Source organism: Vidua macroura, chromosome 6 (genome assembly GCF_024509145.1).
Source record: "Vidua macroura isolate BioBank_ID:100142 chromosome 6, ASM2450914v1, whole genome shotgun sequence".
In the NCBI taxonomy this organism is placed as follows: domain Eukaryota; kingdom Metazoa; phylum Chordata; class Aves; order Passeriformes; family Viduidae; genus Vidua; species Vidua macroura.
The window spans coordinates 58,379,682-58,399,329 of NC_071576.1; the positions used below are offsets into that span (position 1 = coordinate 58,379,682).

At 39.1% G+C, this 19,648-nt stretch overlaps 1 protein-coding gene across 6 annotated transcripts in view; it reads left to right on the forward strand.

The window, feature by feature from the left end:
• DENND5A (DENN domain containing 5A) overlaps positions 1-19,648 on the forward strand; it is a 64,198-nt gene that overhangs the window by 29,021 nt on the left and 15,529 nt on the right. For 2 of the 6 annotated variants that reach the window (XM_053980004.1, XM_053980006.1), the window contains 10 exons: positions 6,484-6,801; positions 8,141-8,356; positions 9,234-9,468; positions 9,913-10,063; positions 10,695-10,788; positions 12,720-12,827; positions 13,728-13,859; positions 15,400-15,552; positions 16,383-16,487; positions 18,679-18,763. In XM_053980004.1, coding sequence (XP_053835979.1) covers positions 6,484-6,801; positions 8,141-8,356; positions 9,234-9,468; positions 9,913-10,063; positions 10,695-10,788; positions 12,720-12,827; positions 13,728-13,859; positions 15,400-15,552; positions 16,383-16,487; positions 18,679-18,763 — 1,597 coding nt within the window. The remainder of the gene's footprint in view (positions 1-6,483; positions 6,802-8,140; positions 8,357-9,233; positions 9,469-9,912; positions 10,064-10,694; positions 10,789-12,719; positions 12,828-13,727; positions 13,860-15,399; positions 15,553-16,382; positions 16,488-18,678; positions 18,764-19,648) is intronic. The other 4 variants (XM_053980009.1, XM_053980010.1, XM_053980007.1 and 1 more) reach the window with 3 other exon arrangements.

The window sequence follows — 19,648 nt, forward strand, 5'->3', positions numbered from 1 at the left end:
TTTTTAGATGTTTGAAATGAAATCCAAGTACTATGAAAAAGTGATCTGACACCTCAATTTACATTTTGTTTTACAGGTAGCCTTTTATGTGAAGGTGGAGGAGTAGATTTTTGATAATAATCTTGCAGAGATGAGAATTGTCTGGGAGGGGAGGACAGACAAGACAGAAAGCAGCAGCAACATGCCCATGTGGTGGAGTTTGCTGCAAGACTTTCTTGTCCTTCTGAAGTTTCAGCTTTTCTCTTTCTTATTTGAAGAGTGCGCTCTTAAAACTTTGTACATGATGAGTTTGGGCTAGTCTGAGAAATCCCCTTGGTAGTCACTGCTGGGTAAGGTTTCTTGTGAGCTGTTGAATCCTTTGCTTTGCAGGCTGGAGATGTGGCTGTGGCATAGAAATGGACTGGAGGCTCCATTCTCTTAGTAAATGCTAAAAAGTTATCCTGTACCAATAGATTTGTTTATTCAAGGGGTTAAGTAGACTGGGAAGAACAGGAGCTCGCTATTATTGAGGTTTTCACTGTAGGGAATTTGCTTAAAAAATCCCAGCTAACCAAGAAAGAAACCCAAACAAACCCCCATTGAACAGCAAACAAAAACTGCCATGGAACATGAATAATGTGTTGTTGTAGAACAGTAGATGAGGGCATATGGATTCCATTATTTGTACTTCAATAAGGACAAATTTATCATCAGTATCAGAGGGGCTATTAATATTTAACCTTGTTTAGCTCTGAAGTTTGGAATGTATATCAACCTTTATTAGCTCATCAGGGTTATATGAGGAGCTCCTCTAGGCTCCTGGTATCAGAATTTTCCTCACTTGTCACAAAGGGTATACAAAGAGCTGTTCTGTGTTGTAATTTATTCCGAGTTCTGCAAAAATTTTTTTTCCTTGTCTTGAAACTGCCTAAGCTGCATCTCTGTTCCTAATCTATTTATGTGGATGTGTGGGACAGCTGCTGTAAAAGAAAGCAATATCAGATTTAAGCAGGGGCCAAAGAGGTGAGCTTTGAGAGAAAATCTAGTTAGTGCTTCTCAGTTGAAAGGCATTGTGGAAGAAAATAATATTGCTGTCTAGCACAGTGTGGATGCCTCAGTGTCACTGTAGACTTCTTCATTGTGGTTTTATAATGAGGTTTTAAAAAAAGTGGTTCAGGCTAATATTTTTAGGCTAATAATGTGAGAATACTGTGTGTCCCAACTCAGGTTTGGTGTGGTGTAGGTCTTGCACACATATGCCATAAGGCTTGTTTTGGTGGTAGCCTCCCATATTTGGGTCACATCTGGTGTTTCCAGGGGATGCTTTACCATGTGAGCATGGAAATCCAGCTGTATCCTAGAAGTTAATGCTTGCAGCAGGTGATGATTAAAATCTCCAACAAAAAAGTTGTGTTAGTACAAAATTCAATTTTAGGTTATCCCATGGGTACATCAGAACAGCCCCTGATGGAGAATTCATTGAAGACCACCAATGACCTGCAGACCTGACTCTGTAGCTCAGTAAAACCAGGAGATGCTGAGCTTCGGTGTGGAGTTGAGTTTCCTGTGCATGGCAGCAGCAGAGTGCTCGTTCTCCCAGGTGCTGCTGCTTTTCTGAGGGCTCTGTGTGTGCATGAGCATCCTTGTGCTTTCCCTGGCAGCTGCATCAGGGGCTTGTGAGGAACCCAGAAGAGAAGGGGAGGGCATGGGAGAAGCTGTGCTAGAATAAGGTGCTGCAGATGTCAAAGGGGAAGGGAAGAGCTGTTTCAAGTGTTGCTGGCAAAAGTGTGCTTTGTTTATCAGTGAAACTGATCAATAAAAGTGGTTTTAGCAGCTTATTCACAGATCACAAACCTAGCAAGTAGTGAAGTGAGATTGGATTTTTTGATGTGTGTTTGCATTTCCTTCTGAAGAAACTTCTGCAGTGCTACAGAAATACATTTTTAACAAGCAAGTTACATGCAGCAGGACTTGCATGTATATCTCACCACTCTAATTTAGGAGAATGGTAGAAATTGAAATTATTTTCAGTGGAAATAAGCAATGCTGAGTTTCCAGCACTGGTGAAATCAAAGTAGTATCTCATTAAAAAAAACATTGTTTTTAATGAAGTGATCCCAAGGGTCTTGGGCATTAGCTTTTCCTGTTAGAAAAGCTGAAAGACTTTAAAACCTAAAATGCATTTTCTCTGCTAGTATAGGACAGATTATATATATTCTCAGTGTTATTTCAACCATTAAAAGGATGTAATTCAGTGCTAAACCTGAAGAAATTCTGTGGGGTTTTATTTTTGTATGTTGTTTCAGAAGATAAGAAAGGTCTCCTGAAAAGCCTTTTTTCCTTCTGATGCTAACACATTAGACCAAGATGATAATTTAAAGATAATCACTGCTTTGTATGCACTCTCAGTCTATCTGCTGCTGGTTTGATCCTTGATAATACTGCAAATTTCTTGACAAACCTCAGTTTTATATTTTCTTGTACTCCAGTGTGAACAGCCACCTGAGGAATTTCTGAAGGCTGCAGTGGCTTTGAGCTGTAAGCTGTTCTCACTCCCAAATTCTGGGTTGGCATGAAGGACAGCAGTGCTGAGAATAAGTTCAGAAGGTCCCATTTGCTTACAGGAGTGGCACAGGAGCATCTTTCAGAATTTAGTCCCACTGTAGACACTTGCCCAAGTGTCCCATGTGTGTACAGAGCTGCACATCCATGTTCTCTGTGCGTTGTGTGAAGTGCGTGGTTGTTTGCAAGGCTGGGGCCAAATGCTCAAAGGTGATACAGGCTGTAGATGAGTGGGCTTTAGTCTTTCAGTGCTGTATTCAAGCAGAAGCTAAATAATTTCCTTCTGTGCTTGTGAACAGAGCTGAAAGGAGAGATATGAGCTTGATGCAGGCCCTGCTAGATCTGTGTGGGGCTTTGGCCCTTATTGTACCTGAGGTTAAACTAACAAATTGCAATTATCTTTTGGTTTTGGAATGGATGGGTGTGCTCCTGAACCCACTAAGGCCACGGAAAGTGGTGCTGTTGGCTTCAGGGAACCAGGTACACAAACACTGATTTGCTTAGATTCACATTTCTAAGGTTTGTAAGTAACCCTGTTACTTGGAATGATAAAAGTGTGTGGGGAGGACAGGTTTTTAACTTAGGATGTGACATCCTTGTTCCTTAGTGTAGTATCTCAGAAGAACCTTTTATTGTAGATGATGTAATGTGTCCTCTCTTGTGACTGTCTGCTATTGAAGTGGTGTGTAAGTGTTTTGGGGTTTTCTTTTGATGAGAAAACTGATATGTAAGCAACAAATAAAAGGCCTAGAGACCTGAAATACCAAGTAACTAACTTAAGAATGCTCTTTCAGTTATATCTATACTTACACATGTTGCCAAGTATCTTGTCTTTGTATCATTTTGGTTTTGTGTGAGTAAAATAATAAACAGTGTGTCCATGTAGAGAGCTGTCAGCTATTCACAGCCCACTCAGCTGTGCTGCCTCCAGAGACAAAATAACTAAACCCTTGTGGCCAAAGAACTCCTTTATTTTTCTGCTTTGTGTACTTGCCCAGTTCCTAGCATGCAAAATGCTTTGGATGACCATGATTTCATAAATAATAAGTGCCTTGTAATTTTTCTTAGTTTTTAAGGAGGGGAGCCCTCTATCCTTACTGGCATTCCATTCTGTTGGACCTACAGTGTAGCAGCATAGTGAGATTGACTGCTCTGGTGTCTGTCACTGATTTACTTCAGATTTCATTTTCACAGGAAAATATTGGTTTGGTAGCTCTTGAAGGGCTTGTGCATGGAGATGTTTTTGCCATTTCTGTTCCCTGAGGAGCATGGCCTTTTCAGAAGTGTGTATGCCATTCTTGAGGATGACCTCAGCTTCCCTGAGTTCAGAGAGGCTAAAGTCACCCATGGAATCTTTGCTTTTGATGCTCTGGGTAGTCCTCTATCTTATGTGCCATTATCCAGACACTGGATAACTACAGAGTGTCCCTGAAAATATTCTTTATACTCTGTTTAGAGTATTGCTGCACGCTGACTTTTTAAAAAATGCTTCCATCTAGGCCAATTTCTGGAAAATGTAATTACAAGTTGCATGATAAGCAATCATTATTAGGAGCTAAGAGTGTTGAGAGGAGCCTTGCAGAAGGGAAAATGACATATTGGAAAAATTAACCAGGTGTAAGCCCAGATATTTATAAGCAATTTTAGCAAGCATTGAATTTGGCTTTTTCTTCCATTAGTAAGGAGTTTAATTTCAGTGTGAAGATTAGAATTTCTACATTGGTAAGGTTAATGTTTGATTTTTTTGGCCAAGTGCTTTGTGAGTACAACCAAGCTTATTAACCAAGAGTGATGTTTTCTGCAGAATTTGATCCAAAAAGGAAGGAAAGTTGAATGGCATCAATTAAAGAAAGTTGTAAAAGGAAGTAATACAATTAAACTGTTTGAAGAGTTTCTTATTGAGTCTGTCTTGCCATTTTGCAGACTGCTTGAGGCAAATTCAATGCTTTTTGTTTCTCTCAGCACTGATTGGTAGGCATTCTGCCTGGTTTCAAAGCTTTATTTCTCCCCTGTCTTGAAGTGCTTACAGTGTTTCTGACAAACACCAGCTGACTTGACTTCTGATTGTCACAGAACCATGGCTATAGTGGGAGCCTTGAAGCTCCTCAATTCAGGTGCTTGCTTCAGGTGCTGCCTTGGAGCAGTGCTGGTATTAGGGGAATTTCAGCAATCACACCTGCCCTGCATAAAAAGAAAAGCTTTTTCTAAGGTGCACTAGAAACTATTTGAGAATCAATGTGTTAATTTTCTTTCTTGACCTTGGATTCTTTTGCAACACCTAATTCAATTTGTGATGTAATTTCCAGTAAAAGATCTATACAAGAGATACTAAACTGTTTTATATGCTTTCCTTTGAGCATAAGAAATCAATCTCCATATTGAAATGTTAGAACATTAGGAAGTAGAGAACTGGACTCATGCTTCCCTTTGTAACTATGGGTAATATTGTAGCAGGGCATGAATTGGGCTAGTTCTGTGCAAGCTGGTGCAATATGGCCAGTGGAGTTCTGCTTTAAAAATTCTTTTTTCAGTTTAAATGTTGAAGCTCAATAAGATATTTGTGTTTTAAGGAGAGTTGACACCCTCTGTTCTATAGAAACCTGTCACAAGTACTAAATGTATATTTTCATAACTTAACTTAAAGGAACAGGTCTCATCAGGCACAGCTTATTTGAGTCTACCTATGGCCAGTCCCACAGCAAATTCCTACCAGAACTCCTTGTAGCTCTGATTTCTGGGATCATTTGTCATTCATTCCATGTGAGGTTGATATCTTCTAATTATTTCTTCCCAATTAAATTGTGGTGGTGCTTCCATCTTCCTGCACTTACTGAATCATAGGAAGTAACTGGAGATATGCCAGTTCTCCAAGACCTGAAAAATGTTTTTGCTGCCAAGCTGTAGTGAGGCCTGAATTCAGGTATGGCTCCTAGAATGATGCAATGCAGTTAGGTTGGAAGTACCCCCTAATCTGAGTGATGAAAGGATTTTGTATAGTGAAGGTTAAACAGAATAGTGACAGTCCTTGTTAATTCTGCACTGAAGAGAAACTGAAATGCTTCTACAGAAGAGCAAAGTTACTTCTCTGTTCTTGCCTTTCCAGGCAGGTTTCACACATGACTGGGGTTCTTGCTGTGGTGTGTGTAGTTATGTAATTTGATTTGATTTTGCAATGCAGAAGCCAAAAGGGGAACCTCCCTCCTTGCCAAATACAGAGTGAGATAAACCTTGAAAGGTGCAGAACCTCTTTTGATCTTGCTGTGGAAGCCACATAGGTGGTTGTTCTTTATTTTTTTTCCCCTCACCTTGGCCTTTTTTGGTGGTAAATGAGTTGGAGATTGGAACAGAAAAACAGAATGGAAACTAGTTAATTTCATTTTTCTCCTTGGAAACAAACTTGCTCATTCAAAGAATTGCCTTAGTTGTCAGGCAATTGCCTTTTGTTGCTTACAAAAAAAAAAAAAAAAAAAGAGGAGATAACTTCATTGCACTTCTGCAGTATCAGCACACCTTTTAGATTGAAATTTGCTAAGTCTTTAGAGAAAAGCACTGATAATCTGAACAGCGGATGGTCACCTGCTTAGATACAATAATGTATAAAGTAGAATTGCATATATCCTGTAGTTAAAATCTAGCTGTACATGTATGAAAAAATCACACATCTGTACCTAATTTATATTATAATCTATTTTGTACATAGTAAATGTCTGTAAAATTAGTTCTTCTTTCTCAGTTACCTCCTCAAAAGACCTGGAAATGTAAGTCTTGTGTTACATTCTTCAAAGCAAACCAGCCAGTTCAATTACAGTTGGGGCAACTCTGTTTTATAAAATCACCAAACAAATGCAAATGTATTTGAATCTTTAAATAAGCACAAATCCCAAAGATCAGTAATGTGCTTAGTGATGCTGTAATGGTGTCCTGTTCTACATTAAATCCCAGGCTAACCTGTGCTTTGTGGATGTAGACAACCATTTCATCGAGCTGCCAGAAGACCTACCCCAGTTTCCAAATAAACTTGAGTTCATTCAGGAAATTTCAGAGATACTGATGGCTTTTGGAATTCCACCTGAGGGAAACCTGCACTGCAGTGAAAGTGCCTCCAAGATGAAGAGCCTCAGAGCATGTGACCTGGTTTCTGATAAAAGAAATGGGAACATAGCAGGATCACCTCTGAATTCCTATGAGCTGCTAAAGGAAAATGAGACTATTGCAAGACTCCAAGCACTTGTTAAAAGAACAGGTGTGAGTCTGGAAAAGGTAAGATATGAAATGAGCTGCACTCTCCCTGGTCCTGCAGTGGCAGGTGGTCCAAAGATGCTGTATGTCTGTCTTCACTAGAAGGGACTTTCTGTCAACGTGTTCTCAAACCTTGTGAGCACCTGTAGAGGCAAGGACAAGCTTAGGGGAGAGAGGGAATGGGATTTAACCCTGCAGCATCTGGGAAAACCTTTGCTATCCACCAAGTGTTCATTTACCAAGATAACGTATTTAAAAATAGCACTTTGCCTTTTTTATTCTTGATTTTAAGATTTATTCTAAATTGGCACCACTATTTAATGAATTAAGTGGCTAAAATTGACATCTAGATAATGCTGAATCCAGTCTTATAGATACCTTTTTCATTCTGTGTATAATATATATATATATAATTTTGCTTATATGTAATATATTTGCCATGGGGTTACTGTGATGTTTTTTTCTGGTTAATGTTGTAGTGTTCATGAGTTTCTGATTCCCAGCAAGTGGACATGCACAGCTCATGGTGCTCCTGATTGGATTTTTTGAGTGATTAGAATGGTGAAACAAAAAACAAATTGCATAAAATGTACTACCTGAAAGACCACTGGGAATTTTTTGAGCTTTTGTGCAATGGAGTGAATGGAATTGTAAAATTAACTCCATTGTGGAATGGAGTGAAGACTGTCACTGTTTGTGATTTTTTTTTCCCCCCTATGAATTGAATATCTTAATTATATTGTTTTTTTCATAAATTTTAGCCCACATCTTAACTGAAAATGCATTTTCTTTTCTTAAAGCTTACTCTGAGGTGTGTAGTGGGGAATTGTGATTTACACTGCTAAGAGCTTAGGCTACAGGCCTGTGCTAGACATGCACAGCTTCTTGTTACTGTGCATTTCTATCTTCATTTGAAAGCTGGTATGTATTTAATGGTTCTAAACATGGAGTTCTTTGACACCAGATATAGATTTTCCTAATATGCAAATGTTTAGGGCTAATAAGAACCTCTGAAAAGCCTGTGCAGGTGATTGAAGGGTAAGAGAAAGTAATTTAAGTCTGTGGCATACATGGGCATGTATATGGTTGTTGCTTACCCTTTTAAAATCTAAAACATATCCAGTGCAAACAGTACTGAAGTAAGTTTTGGTTTATTATGAGATATTTTCTAGGCAGAGGTTTTTGTCTGGATGGTTTTGATTTTGCTTTTTTATTGCAGTAGTTGAAACAGTAAGTATTTTTCTTTATTGAAATGTTGGCTTGAAGAGTAGCAGCTGAATGACAGGTGAAAATCTTATATGCCTGGAGTACCTGACAAAGCATCAATGCAAATTATTTGTGTTTTCCCTTACTTTTTCAGCTGGAGGTGCGAGAGGAGACCAGTAGCAAAAAGGATCTTAAAATGCAGTGTGATGAAGAAGAATTCAAGATTTACCAGCTGAACATTCAGATTCGGGAAGTTTTTGCCAACCGCTTCACGCAAATGTTTGCAGATTATGAAGTGTTTGTCATTCAGCCCAGTCAGGACAAGGAATCCTGGTTTACAAACAGAGAGCAGATGCAGAACTTTGATAAAGTAAGTTGTAATAAAAAGGTACGTCAATGTAAGAGGTGAAACAGTATTCAAACTTAAGGCTTTGTGTCTTGGGCCATCAAATGGAAAACTGTACTGTCAAAATGGTAATTTCTTCTTTAAATTTCAGTGTTCCCAAAAAAAGTCACATCTTAGTATATGGAGAAATATATACAAACACAGACTTGGAGAGCTAAAGATACTCTTTTAAGGATACTGTAGAAAAATAGCTTAGCCTCATTTTAGGGCTAACCTCCACATTAAGGTTAAATATGACTAGTGGAAACTGATTTTTAACCAGAGGAATTGCCAAATATGTTAATGAATTAAGTCATGAGCCCAAATAATGGTACATGTGTACCAAATGTATTCCTAACTCTTTTGTAGAGAAACATAAAACCCAGTTCTTCAAATTTTTGCACTGTCTTCTTTGTTGGAGATATTTGTCAGCAGGAGAGTTCCCATGGGTGAAGATTGTTGCAGCACTGTCTGCTAAAACACTCATCTGATTCCCACCAAGTTGTATGAAAAGATTCCCATTGATTTCACAAGCTGTGAGCCCAGCCAGAAGTACCAAATATGCACACCTGCAGTACTGATGGTGTGGTTTGCTGGGATCCTGTTGAAATTTTTAGAAGATGAAGGAAATGCTAAAATCACAGTATGCCAATTATTGTGCTATACAGTAGGTGACTGTCCTATGAAAATTTCATACAGACTGCCTGTAGTGGGGATAGAATTGATGTGTATAATAAAACCAGTTTGTAAGTGGCACCAAAGCACTCTCATACATCCTTGATCAGAAAAATTGGTGCTTCTGGTGGATGTGTCTCTCTCTCTGCAGACTCCCAAACACTCTTAATCTCTTCCTGTCTCTTAGGCTTCTTTCTTGTCCGACCAGCCTGAGCCTTACTTGCCTTTCCTCTCGAGATTCCTGGAGACCCAAATGTTTGCATCCTTCATTGACAATAAGATTATGTGCCATGATGAAGATGACAAAGACCCTGTTTTGAGAGTTTTTGATTCTAGGGTGGATAAAATTAGGCTGCTGAACGTCAGGACACCGACTCTGCGCACATCTATGTATCAAAAGTGCACAACCATTGATGAGGCTGGTAAGGGCCATGAAGCAATTGCTTGACAATTCATGCCACTGGTCAGTGCTATTTGTTTTAGGCATTAGATTAAGTAATGATTCATGCTTTGAAACCTCAAAAAAAAAAAAAAAAAAGAGACCAAAATAGCAGAGATGTAAAGCTTAAATGGGGGACTAAACGTTTTCTGTGATGTTGAGGTGTGAGATGAAATTCATGTAAAGTAGGACTCAGATGTTTTCCTGCATGCTTAGTGTGTGAAAGATGTCTGAGCTTAAGAAGATAAAACCATTTTTCTCCTTTTGGATGTCAGAAAGAAACACTCTTGTACTAATGTCCCTGTTGAAATCAGTAAGCAACTTCCACCTCTTTCTTTAATTTGACATCTGGTTTTAATTGAAGATGTGATTATAGATACATGTCTGATTAAAACACCTTAAAAAATTAACTTTCTTACTATTTCAGAGAAATCTATTGAATTAAGGCTGGCAAAAATAGATCACACTGCAGTTCACCCACACTTGCTGGACATGAAAATTGGACAAGGGAAATACGAGCTTGGATTTTTTCCTAAGCTTCAGTCTGATGTTTTATCCACTGGCCCAGCAAGCAACAAGTAAGCAAGCTAAGGCAACAGGTGCTGAATCTTGGCAAGATCTATAGAATGGCACTAAAGCAGAGATCTTAGAAAGCAAAATCAGTTTTGGGTGTATTTTTTTCAAGTGGGAGCAGATCAGATGATGTGGGGTGGGATTTTTGCTGTCTGGTTTGCTTTTTTTTTTCTTTTTTTAAATACGGACTTCTTGAAGCAAATTTACTGAAAAAAGCTCTCTTACATTTGAGGTTATAGTTTGTGTACTTAGAGTTACTTTCAGTTATTGTCAATATAAAAGCAGATCCCCTTATTTGATCTTATGTAGGAACTAGCAAATATCTTAGGATATTTTCTTTTAAAAACCTTGAAGGATGAGAGGCAAGGCTTAAATTGTCCTTGGAATTGTGACCCAAAAAAAAAAAAAAAGGAAAAATACAAAGGAAATGTATGTGATCTAATATTCTAAAACATTTTGGTTGCCCAAGATTCCAGAGATTCTTTGTGTGTGCTTGCAGCTGCGCTTTGGCTGATGTAACTGCTGTCAGCATGTTCAGGGATGTGTAGAATGTATAGAATCAAGTGGAAAGCTCTGATTGCCTCTGCCCTTCCCCTGCCTTCTGACACTTGGCTGATGTTATTTCCCCACGTGTAGGTGGACAAAGAGGAACGCTCCTGCTCAGTGGAGGCGCAAGGACAGACAGAAGCAGCACACGGAGCACCTGCGTCTGGACAATGACCAGAGAGAGGTGAAAATTGCTCAGCTCTAGAGATCTGATTTTTTTCTTTCCTAATGGCCTGAGAAATGCTCTGCAACCTTTATGAAATGTCTAGACAGTTACTTGCAGTTCGTGTCTGCTCTCCCTTAAGTGTGGCTAATACTAATGAAGTAGCAGATGAAAAATACTTAATTTTCTTATTATAAAAGTTATGTCATTTTTGCCCCTTTTTAGGACAAAATTATTTCATCCGACATATAGGAGAGTTCTCTGAAAATATAATCACATGATTTTGAGTTGTTCTGGTTTTTTTTTTGTTTTAAAGGGGATGAGTGGGAAGAGGAGAATTAATAGTTTTCAGCCATCTACTTCCCATCTCTGAATAACTTAGTCACCCTATGCTTCTTTTGTCTATTTGATGGAGGAAAGATAACCACCTCTAGAGAGAGATTAATTTCATCCTGAAATCAGAAGCATTGCCTTTTGGCCTAAGTGTCTTCTGTAGACCATAATAAAAGTCTTAAGGTGACAAAGTGAGAGACAACCTCATTGCTAAGGAGAGAGTGTGAAGCCCACCCACACTGTCACTTTTGTGGCTGCTTGTTTTTACACAGTGCAGCCTGATGCTGATTTACCCACCTTCTGAACTGACAAACATCTCTGCTCCAACAGCTGACACAGTTTTTCATTGTGGTGAAGTGGTTTTGAAAGATCTGGGTGAAGTGAACTAATTGCAGTTTCTGATTCATATGGTACAGACAGCAAACTGTTACACCAGGTGTTGATTTATGGGTAATTCCAAGAATAGACTGGCTCAAAATATTAGAGGAATTTTGTTTGTTTACTAACCCCAGAGTTTTGCTTTTGTTTGTGTGCTGTTCATTGAAAACAATATTCTCTTGCCTTGTTAAATATCCTTAGAAAAGCTTAATTTTGAGTTTTAGTAGTCTTGTGTCTGTTAGGATAGTGTTTTGAAACTCAAGTGTGTTTGTTCAGTTCATCCTTTTATGGTAGTGATGGATTTAATTGTCTTCTTAGTGTACTCAATTTTGGAATTTACTTACTGGTTTGTTAAAATTTTGTTGAATTATAGTGTCATCTCTGTCATCCCTAACCATGTAACAGAAAAATGTCTGCATAATAAAAAACCTCTACGAGTAGTTTCTGGCTTTGACATGTTCCATATGCTCAGCTAACTCTAAAGTGCTTTTTACTTAGATGTAACAGAAATGAATAGTAGTTGATTTCTAACCTCATTACTGTGCTAAACAACACAATTGTTAAAGCATGTAAACTTCTGAGCTAATTACAAAGGCAAAAATCTACCTCTGGTCTCTGGGGTGTTTTCTTTGTTTTGTTTTTCAACTGATTCCTCACAAGTTCATTTCCTATAGGAGTTATTCTGTCACAAAAGGCAAAAAATATCTGAGGAATAAATATTTTGAAATACATGCTCAGCTGGGGGTACCGAGTGCCAGTGGGAACTGTGCTGTTGTTTTAGGGGTTTATGCTGGACCTCTTTGATGACATAATGGTGATTGAACATTGACCCCTTCTCTGGATGAACTTCAGACTTCTACAGTAAATTTGAGAGTGGGGAGGGAGCTCTTCTGAGATGAGCACTGGGGGCCAGGCTGAGCAGGAGGTGTTAAACTGCAGTGTTGGCAGTTTTAAACTAATTGAAGCTTGAAAATATGTGCAATGGGGACTTTTTACTTGCAAACATTTGTGCCCAGTGGAGGGCAGAGTTTACACCAATCCACTGATTTAACACCATCTTTTCTTTTTTCCTTTCAGATTCATTACTTACGAATTTATTTTTATGTTGAATGCTTGGGAGTTCTGCATTGTGTTATGTCTTCACTCTGTTCTGTTTTGCATGCTTGCTTTTATTACTTCATATGTCTTACCACTTTCACTTTCCATCTGCTTGGCTTTTTGCTACCAACTTATCCTGCCAGCACCTGGACTTTTCCATGTCAGAGCTTCAGTTGCAGTTATGTTTAGACTGGGACCAGCATGATTGGCCCTTCATGCCCTCTATAAAATCTGTGTCAGAGCATTATCTGGTATGTCCAATGCACAATATGACTGTAATCATAGTTCTGGATAAAGATGCATAATTAAATGTATATATCATAGCTCTTTAGTGCAAGGCCAGTGGAAAAGGTGGGGTTTTCCCTCTTGGTTGTGTTTGACAGATCTATTCACTGACATTTCAGCTGGTCATTATTTCAATGTAAGCTAGAGAGTTTTCCTGTTAATTTGATATATGTACTAATCCTGAGTATTCCATCAGTGCCTGTACAGGTCTTTCTTTCTATCACTAATTCTCATTTAGCTGTGCCCCAACCAACCTGTGATCACCTGGCTTCCAAAATATTTGTCGTATCACTCTTGTCTCTGGGGTGAAAACAATGGCAACTCCTTGGTGGCAGTAATAGGAGCAGAAGAGCTCTTTTGAGTAGAGTGGGTTCAGGAAATGATTTTCCTCAAAAATGCAGCTGCTTCACAGCTGAGAGATGTTGCTATCATTTGCATTTTGCAGCTGCTTCCTGAAAGAGCAAAGTTTTCTTGCAGTCCCCATGTAGACCAGTCTGCCACTTGAATAGTCTTGGTCTGGGTAGTTTTTTGCAGATTTTCATTTAAATGAAAAAAATAAAAAGACAGTTGGCAGTGGTGCAGGGAGTAGTTGAATCTCTATGCATCTGAATATCCTTGGCAGTTTGTATTGTGTTTTTGTAATTCAGCAATGGGTGTTCTAATACTGTCTAGACAATATAAATGGGGATTTGACCTCTGGTGAAAAAGCAGTTTAAGTGTCTCATAAAAAGGGGCCTTTTCTGAAAGAGGAGATGCTTTCCTCCTCACTCCAGAGGTGTGGGTTATAAATATAAGTTTACCTTTTTCTCTCAGCCAAGCAGTCTCACTTGCACTTTTGTCTGTGTCCATTTTCTCCCTCAATCCAGAAATACATCCAAGAAGCCAGGAACCTGGGCAGCACCATCCGACAGCCCAAGCTCTCTAACCTCTCTCCATCAGTAATTGCACAAACAAACTGGAAGTTTGTAGAAGGCTTGTTGAAGGAATGCCGAAATAAGGTAAAAAAGAGAATAATTCTGTTCTCCTGCACCTCATATCCTGCACCTCATATCCATCCTTTCTGGACCATTTTGTATCGAGGATGTTCGATCCCCCCCACCTTTTCTGCCATCTGTTTCTGCTTTATCCCTGTAAGGATTTTTGCATGGTGGTGAGAAATTAATGAAGAGATAATGTGTTCAGAAATTCTGCAAGGAGCAGAGACTTTATCAAGCAGATTTATGATAGAGATTGAATATTCTGAAGGGTCTTTACCATCCCGCTGCCCAAGTCTATTATAGCACATTTCAGTTATAACTAATGAGACAGTGCTATTTCAACAGGAGTGAATAGTCCAAAAGAGAGGCTTGTGGGGAAAATACAGCAGCTTTTCTCATAACTACATATCTGAGGAGTACGTTTTTAAGCACTTAACAAAGAAATTTGGCATTAATTTGTAGACGTGCTTCACCAGTATATATTTGACAACATATTAATCTGAAGCAAATGTTAATGTTTATAAAAATACAGTAAAGAGAATAATTATGAAATAGACATGTTCTTGACTAAAGTCAGTGGAGGTACTACAGTAATTATAGACAACTTTTCATAAAACTCTATTTAATATGTGCATCTACTTCTGATTTCACTTTATGGAGCTGTCCAACTAACCCCCATCCCTTAACAGAGGCACAATAGATGGTGAAAATTTTTGAAGGAAGGCTTGGCTCTGTGACAGTGAGAAATTGCCAGAGGGAGTGAGGGGGAGAAGTAGCTAGGGACTAACTTGGACTTCTTAATCTCCAGCAAGACTGTGCAGAGGTGCTTAAGGGAGTATTCCTCATTTGAAAGTGAGTCTAGAATAGGAACAAAGATGAAAAAACGTGTAGGAGATGAGTGGAACTGATTCCCTCACCATTTTTTCCTCTAGTTTGCTGTATGATTAATATATTGTGACTGGAAGACTGTACTTCAGGAGCTGGTGAAAGCTTTGTTAGCTAGTATGAAATTGTGCACAGTTTAGGAGAATGGGGCTTGTGGGGAAGCTCAAAAGGTGCACTCCAGAATGGGTTTGGTTTAATCCAAATGCCCTTCTGGCAGAACAGCATCACTCAGGAATGACATACCCATGCTGCTTGGAAACACTTGGGTGCATTCACCTCCCCTGAGAGGAGGTGGACAAAGTGTCCTGCTCCTGGGGAGTGCATCCAGTGCTCACCAAAGTACCCAAGATCTGTGTTTCGTGGCCTTGCTGCTGAGCATCCAGCTTGTTAGTGTGTGACCTGCTGTTCCCTTTGTTGGGGTTACTCTGTGGAGGATGATGTGCCTGTTTGCAAACCCTTTTTTAGAAAAACAGAAGATGAGCACTGGTGCTGTCCTGGCTTGAAAAACAGAGATAAAAGAAGGGCAGGTCTGCACTAATGCCAGAAATACATGTATACAGCCAGTTATTCTGCCAAAACTTTGTTATCATGTCAATTACTGGTCATTTAAAAAATGTAAGTGATCCTGGAAATTCCTGGGAGAGATTTACCTCTCTTTTGCCTTGTCCTTTTTGAGACTAAGAGGATGTTGGTTGAGAAAATGGGTCGAGAAGCTGTGGAGCTTGGTCATGGTGAAGTGAATATCACAGGAGTGGAGGAGAACACCCTGATAGCCAGTCTGTGTGACCTCTTAGAAAGAATATGGAGCCACGGTCTGCAAGTCAAACAGGTGAGGAATAAATATTCCTGTACATTGCAGGGCACACTTTCCTGAAGTTGTATTATGCTGTTCCTCTCTCTGCTTTCAGAGGACACCTTTAGTGTGTATGTAGATGTGTTAGAATACTCGTGTGCCCTGCAGTCTTTTTATGTCAGTTCCTACCCCCTGTCTGTCTCCATGCTGTGGGATATGTGCAAGTGTACCTGTAGATGTGTTCCACAGATGACTTCTTGGAGGACTCTCCATTTAACCTGGGGTTTTCATTTGGTTTGGTGGGTTTTGGTAGTTTTCTTTAATAGGATGATAAAAAAACACAAGCTGTTGCTGTGTTCTTAATATTTTTGTTAATGAAGTTGTATAGGCTAGAAGGCAGCCTATCCTAAAGGTGCTCTCAGTGGGATGGGGGGAATTGTTTTGCTGAAGGATAATTTAGTACTTCAAAGTAACAGTCTCGCTATTTTGGTTCTTCCTGGGCAATGTAGGGTACTTAAATTATGGTTACAAGATCACTAGCTAGAGGTGTTGGGGTTTTGTATGAAATTAATAATTGTTTTGCTCTTCTGTTTGGAGTCACTTGTGGGACAAGATGGAGTTTGGAGGGCTTTTACCAACTTTACTCCTCCTTTGTACAAAGGACTAGCAAGGTTGGAGAAGATGATAACTTCTTTTTTTTTTTTTTTTAAGAATATATGTTCATAATCCAGACAACTGTAATCCAGTATCTCTGTTCCCAGCAGCCAAACACCAGTGTTTAACTCTGCTCTCCTTCAAACTATACAAGTTTTCTATGTGAAGATTTATCATGTGATTCTCTCCCTTCCCTCTTGTATATCACTTAGGATAGAAGCTGTACTGCTTTCGTCTTAGAAGACAGAGCATCAGTATACTCTGCTTCAACCCAGATTTGGGCCTTTCAGACCACCAGACGGCCAACCCTTCATAAGGTTAATGCTTTGGATTGATTGCAGATGTTGGCAAGCAGTGCTGAATGGTGGAGTAAATAGAGTGGTGGAATAGAATAGAGGCCTGATGGAGGAAGTGCAGTGTATCTCATAGTATGATCCAGAGTTAAAAAAAAATAAAAAGTAAAAAAGCACCACCAGTTCTCTGTGTGCTCTGGCCTTTATGAAATATGCAAAAGCCTGCTGATTCATACATCGATTTTATTTTATTTTTCAATAATGAGCCAAGGAAGACTCTTCTTTCTCAACTGACCATAGTAATGAGGATGGCTTTCCTTCCACCAATCCTTGCTTTTACCTCTTCCCTGCTGATGACCGCCAGTAGTCCTACATTAGCTACCTACTGATTTTTCCACATGCAAAGGGAATCCATGCCTTCCGTTGTCCCGAGCAACGCAGGGGAGATGTGATGTAGGATCTGATGACTGAAGTAGTCTGGACTTTGAGAAGGCCTTGGTTTATTCCCTTGCCCATTCTCTATCCCACTACTTTCCTTAGGCTGTCTTCCTTCCCCTTATAGATCCAGCTTGCCTCATCATTGCTATTTGGTGAAGTTAAAGGAGAGGTCCACGGTGCTGAAGAGCGGGCAGACACTGCATGAGTCCTCACATTCATCATGGTTGTTGGCATCGATTTGCTGCAGGACCCTTTGTTGCTGCTTTCTGTGATCTCTTGCAGTTCTCCTTGCCTTGGCAGCTGGTTGCTGAACACTAGACTGTGTGTGCATGTGTGTGTTTATTGGGGAAAAAACCACGGTTTTGGATGTAACTCTTTGCTGGGTGATATTTTCATGCTCTTTTTTATCTGTTTATAATAAGACTTGCAGTTTTGGCTTTCCATGTTGGATCTGTCAGGTACACACGAGACACAATGGATTTTTTTTATATCCTCACCACTGAATGCATATCTTTAATAGATTTCTGTCATCACAGATGTTACAGACACTCTAGGATTTATTCTTCTGGAGGCGTGCCACTTCTGGAATAATCCCTCATGGTCAATAGTTCTTTATGTCAACTGCAGGGAACTATAGGATGGAAATGGTTAGAGATTTTTAAATATAGTTTAAAAAAGGAATTTAAAGATGAATTATGTTTGCTGCACTTCTGGGAAGGCACTTAGATAATATTAGATGAAATTGATAGTGTGGAATTGACAATTATTGGCTTCACAGTCATGGCTTCTTTCTGCACGAAGCTGTAAATAAAAATATGGCCTCATTATATGACAGCTTTTCTGAAATGCAGAATTGCTAGATCTTTACTGGCATTTCAGGTTAATACAGTACTTTAGGAAGATAAGTAATACTAATTATCTGTAAGTAATTCCAATTGATGTGCTGGAAAGCCTCTGTTTGCTTACTGCTGCCTTTCTGCAGGTTTGCAAGCTTTTCTATTATGGGAAATATTTTATGATGAATCCAAGAATCTTTATCATTTCCCACTGAAAGATTTTCTCACCCTCTGCTTTAAGCCACCAGGGATTTAAGAAAGCAACATAACGAGCAAGATGCACCTTTTAACATCATATGATGGATTTATCTTGGCCTAAATATTGCATCCCAAATTCTAACTTTTAAATTGGTTTTACAATGTGTAGGAACTGCTGGGGTATTTTTGCTGTTAAGCTTTCATTGTCCTGCTTATATTTTGGGATATCTTACTGTGTTTGTGATTATGCAGATGCTTTGCCTGATGAAATTGAGGGGAATCTTTTGAGATTCTAAAAATGGGCAGCATTTATCCTTAGCCCTGAATTACCCTGAGGGGAGCAGGACTTGATCTAGGTGTGTCTTGCTCAGGCTGGCTCTGTGTCCCTTGTCGTTCACTGCTGGAGAGGCAGGGAGAGACCCACAGGACAGGCCATAGCCTCAGTTTTACAAGCCTTTGAATGTTCTCTTGTCATGGTAATGAATTAAGAGGGAAGAAGTTCCATTGACTTTTTCCTGTTTAGCTCCCAGTAGTCTGACTCTTGCTTTTCCTTCTCAGCCTCTTTACAGCTCCCAAGCACCTCCCACTTTTGTCTTATTTTTGGTTTTTATCATTGAGTTTATAGGGAGAAACATCTTTAAAGCAAGTTTTTGTCATGGCTGATACTTTCAATCATGTTTTAAACTTTTTTTTTTTTAATTCAGCTAGTAGTGATTTCTTTAACTTATGTTTTTTCATTTTAGGGCAAGTCTGCTTTGTGGTCTCATCTGTTACATTACCTAGAAAACAGACAAAGAAGAACCACATCAGGCAGCTTCAGTACCTCAGGTAAGATTGGCATCTGCTGGAAGAAGATTAAAAGCTGTGAATAAGAGCTGCCTGCAGATTTACACCATGCAGAGGTTTTTTCCCTTGGAAATACCCTTCACTCAATATAACTGAATCAAATCTTATGGCTACTACAGGTTTAATAGGGGCCTGGTGTGTTGTCTCAGTATGTTTTATGAAAAATAAACTGGTTTGTGTTGTGCCCACTTGTTTGGGTCTGGGATCTGACTACCATGGTAGTCAGAAACCCAGAAATAGTTGATGCTTCAGAGACAGGCTTTGAAATGGATTGTTCTGGTACATCATCCTCCACGAGACACACAGGCCCTGCATGACTGGCAGAGCAAATGATCTTATGGGTCAGGGTGGAAAACAAGTATAAGCACAGAAAATTGTGCTGTACACCCTGAAGTTTTACATTATGGCTTGAAAAACAATTGAACAAGAATCTTACTGTTAAAAACTTAAACTGAAGAAACCTATTTTAATTTTTGTTGCAGTAGAAGCAATATTGTGCATAAGATCCACTGATAATATGGTTTTAGGATTATTAATGTAATTTTTAAACATTACTTCTTGTGTCAGGTAGGGGCATAGGATATAAATTTGGAGAGAACAGTAGGTTTGGGGGAGGCAGTGGGTGTCTTTTATTTTTTATTTAAAGCTGCTGTAAGCAAAGATTTGAGCATTAGTAACGTGCACAAGATTCTGTAAGCAATCAAAACCATAGGTTTGGAAATTTAAAGGTCTCCTGAATGTCCCTTAGTTCATAGTGATGTTGTGTATCAGAATAAGTCACAATCAGTTCCACGCTTTCTAACTTGGGATTGAGGGCAGAGACTATATTCAACATAGAACTTCATTCTGGAGTTTAATTTGAAATAT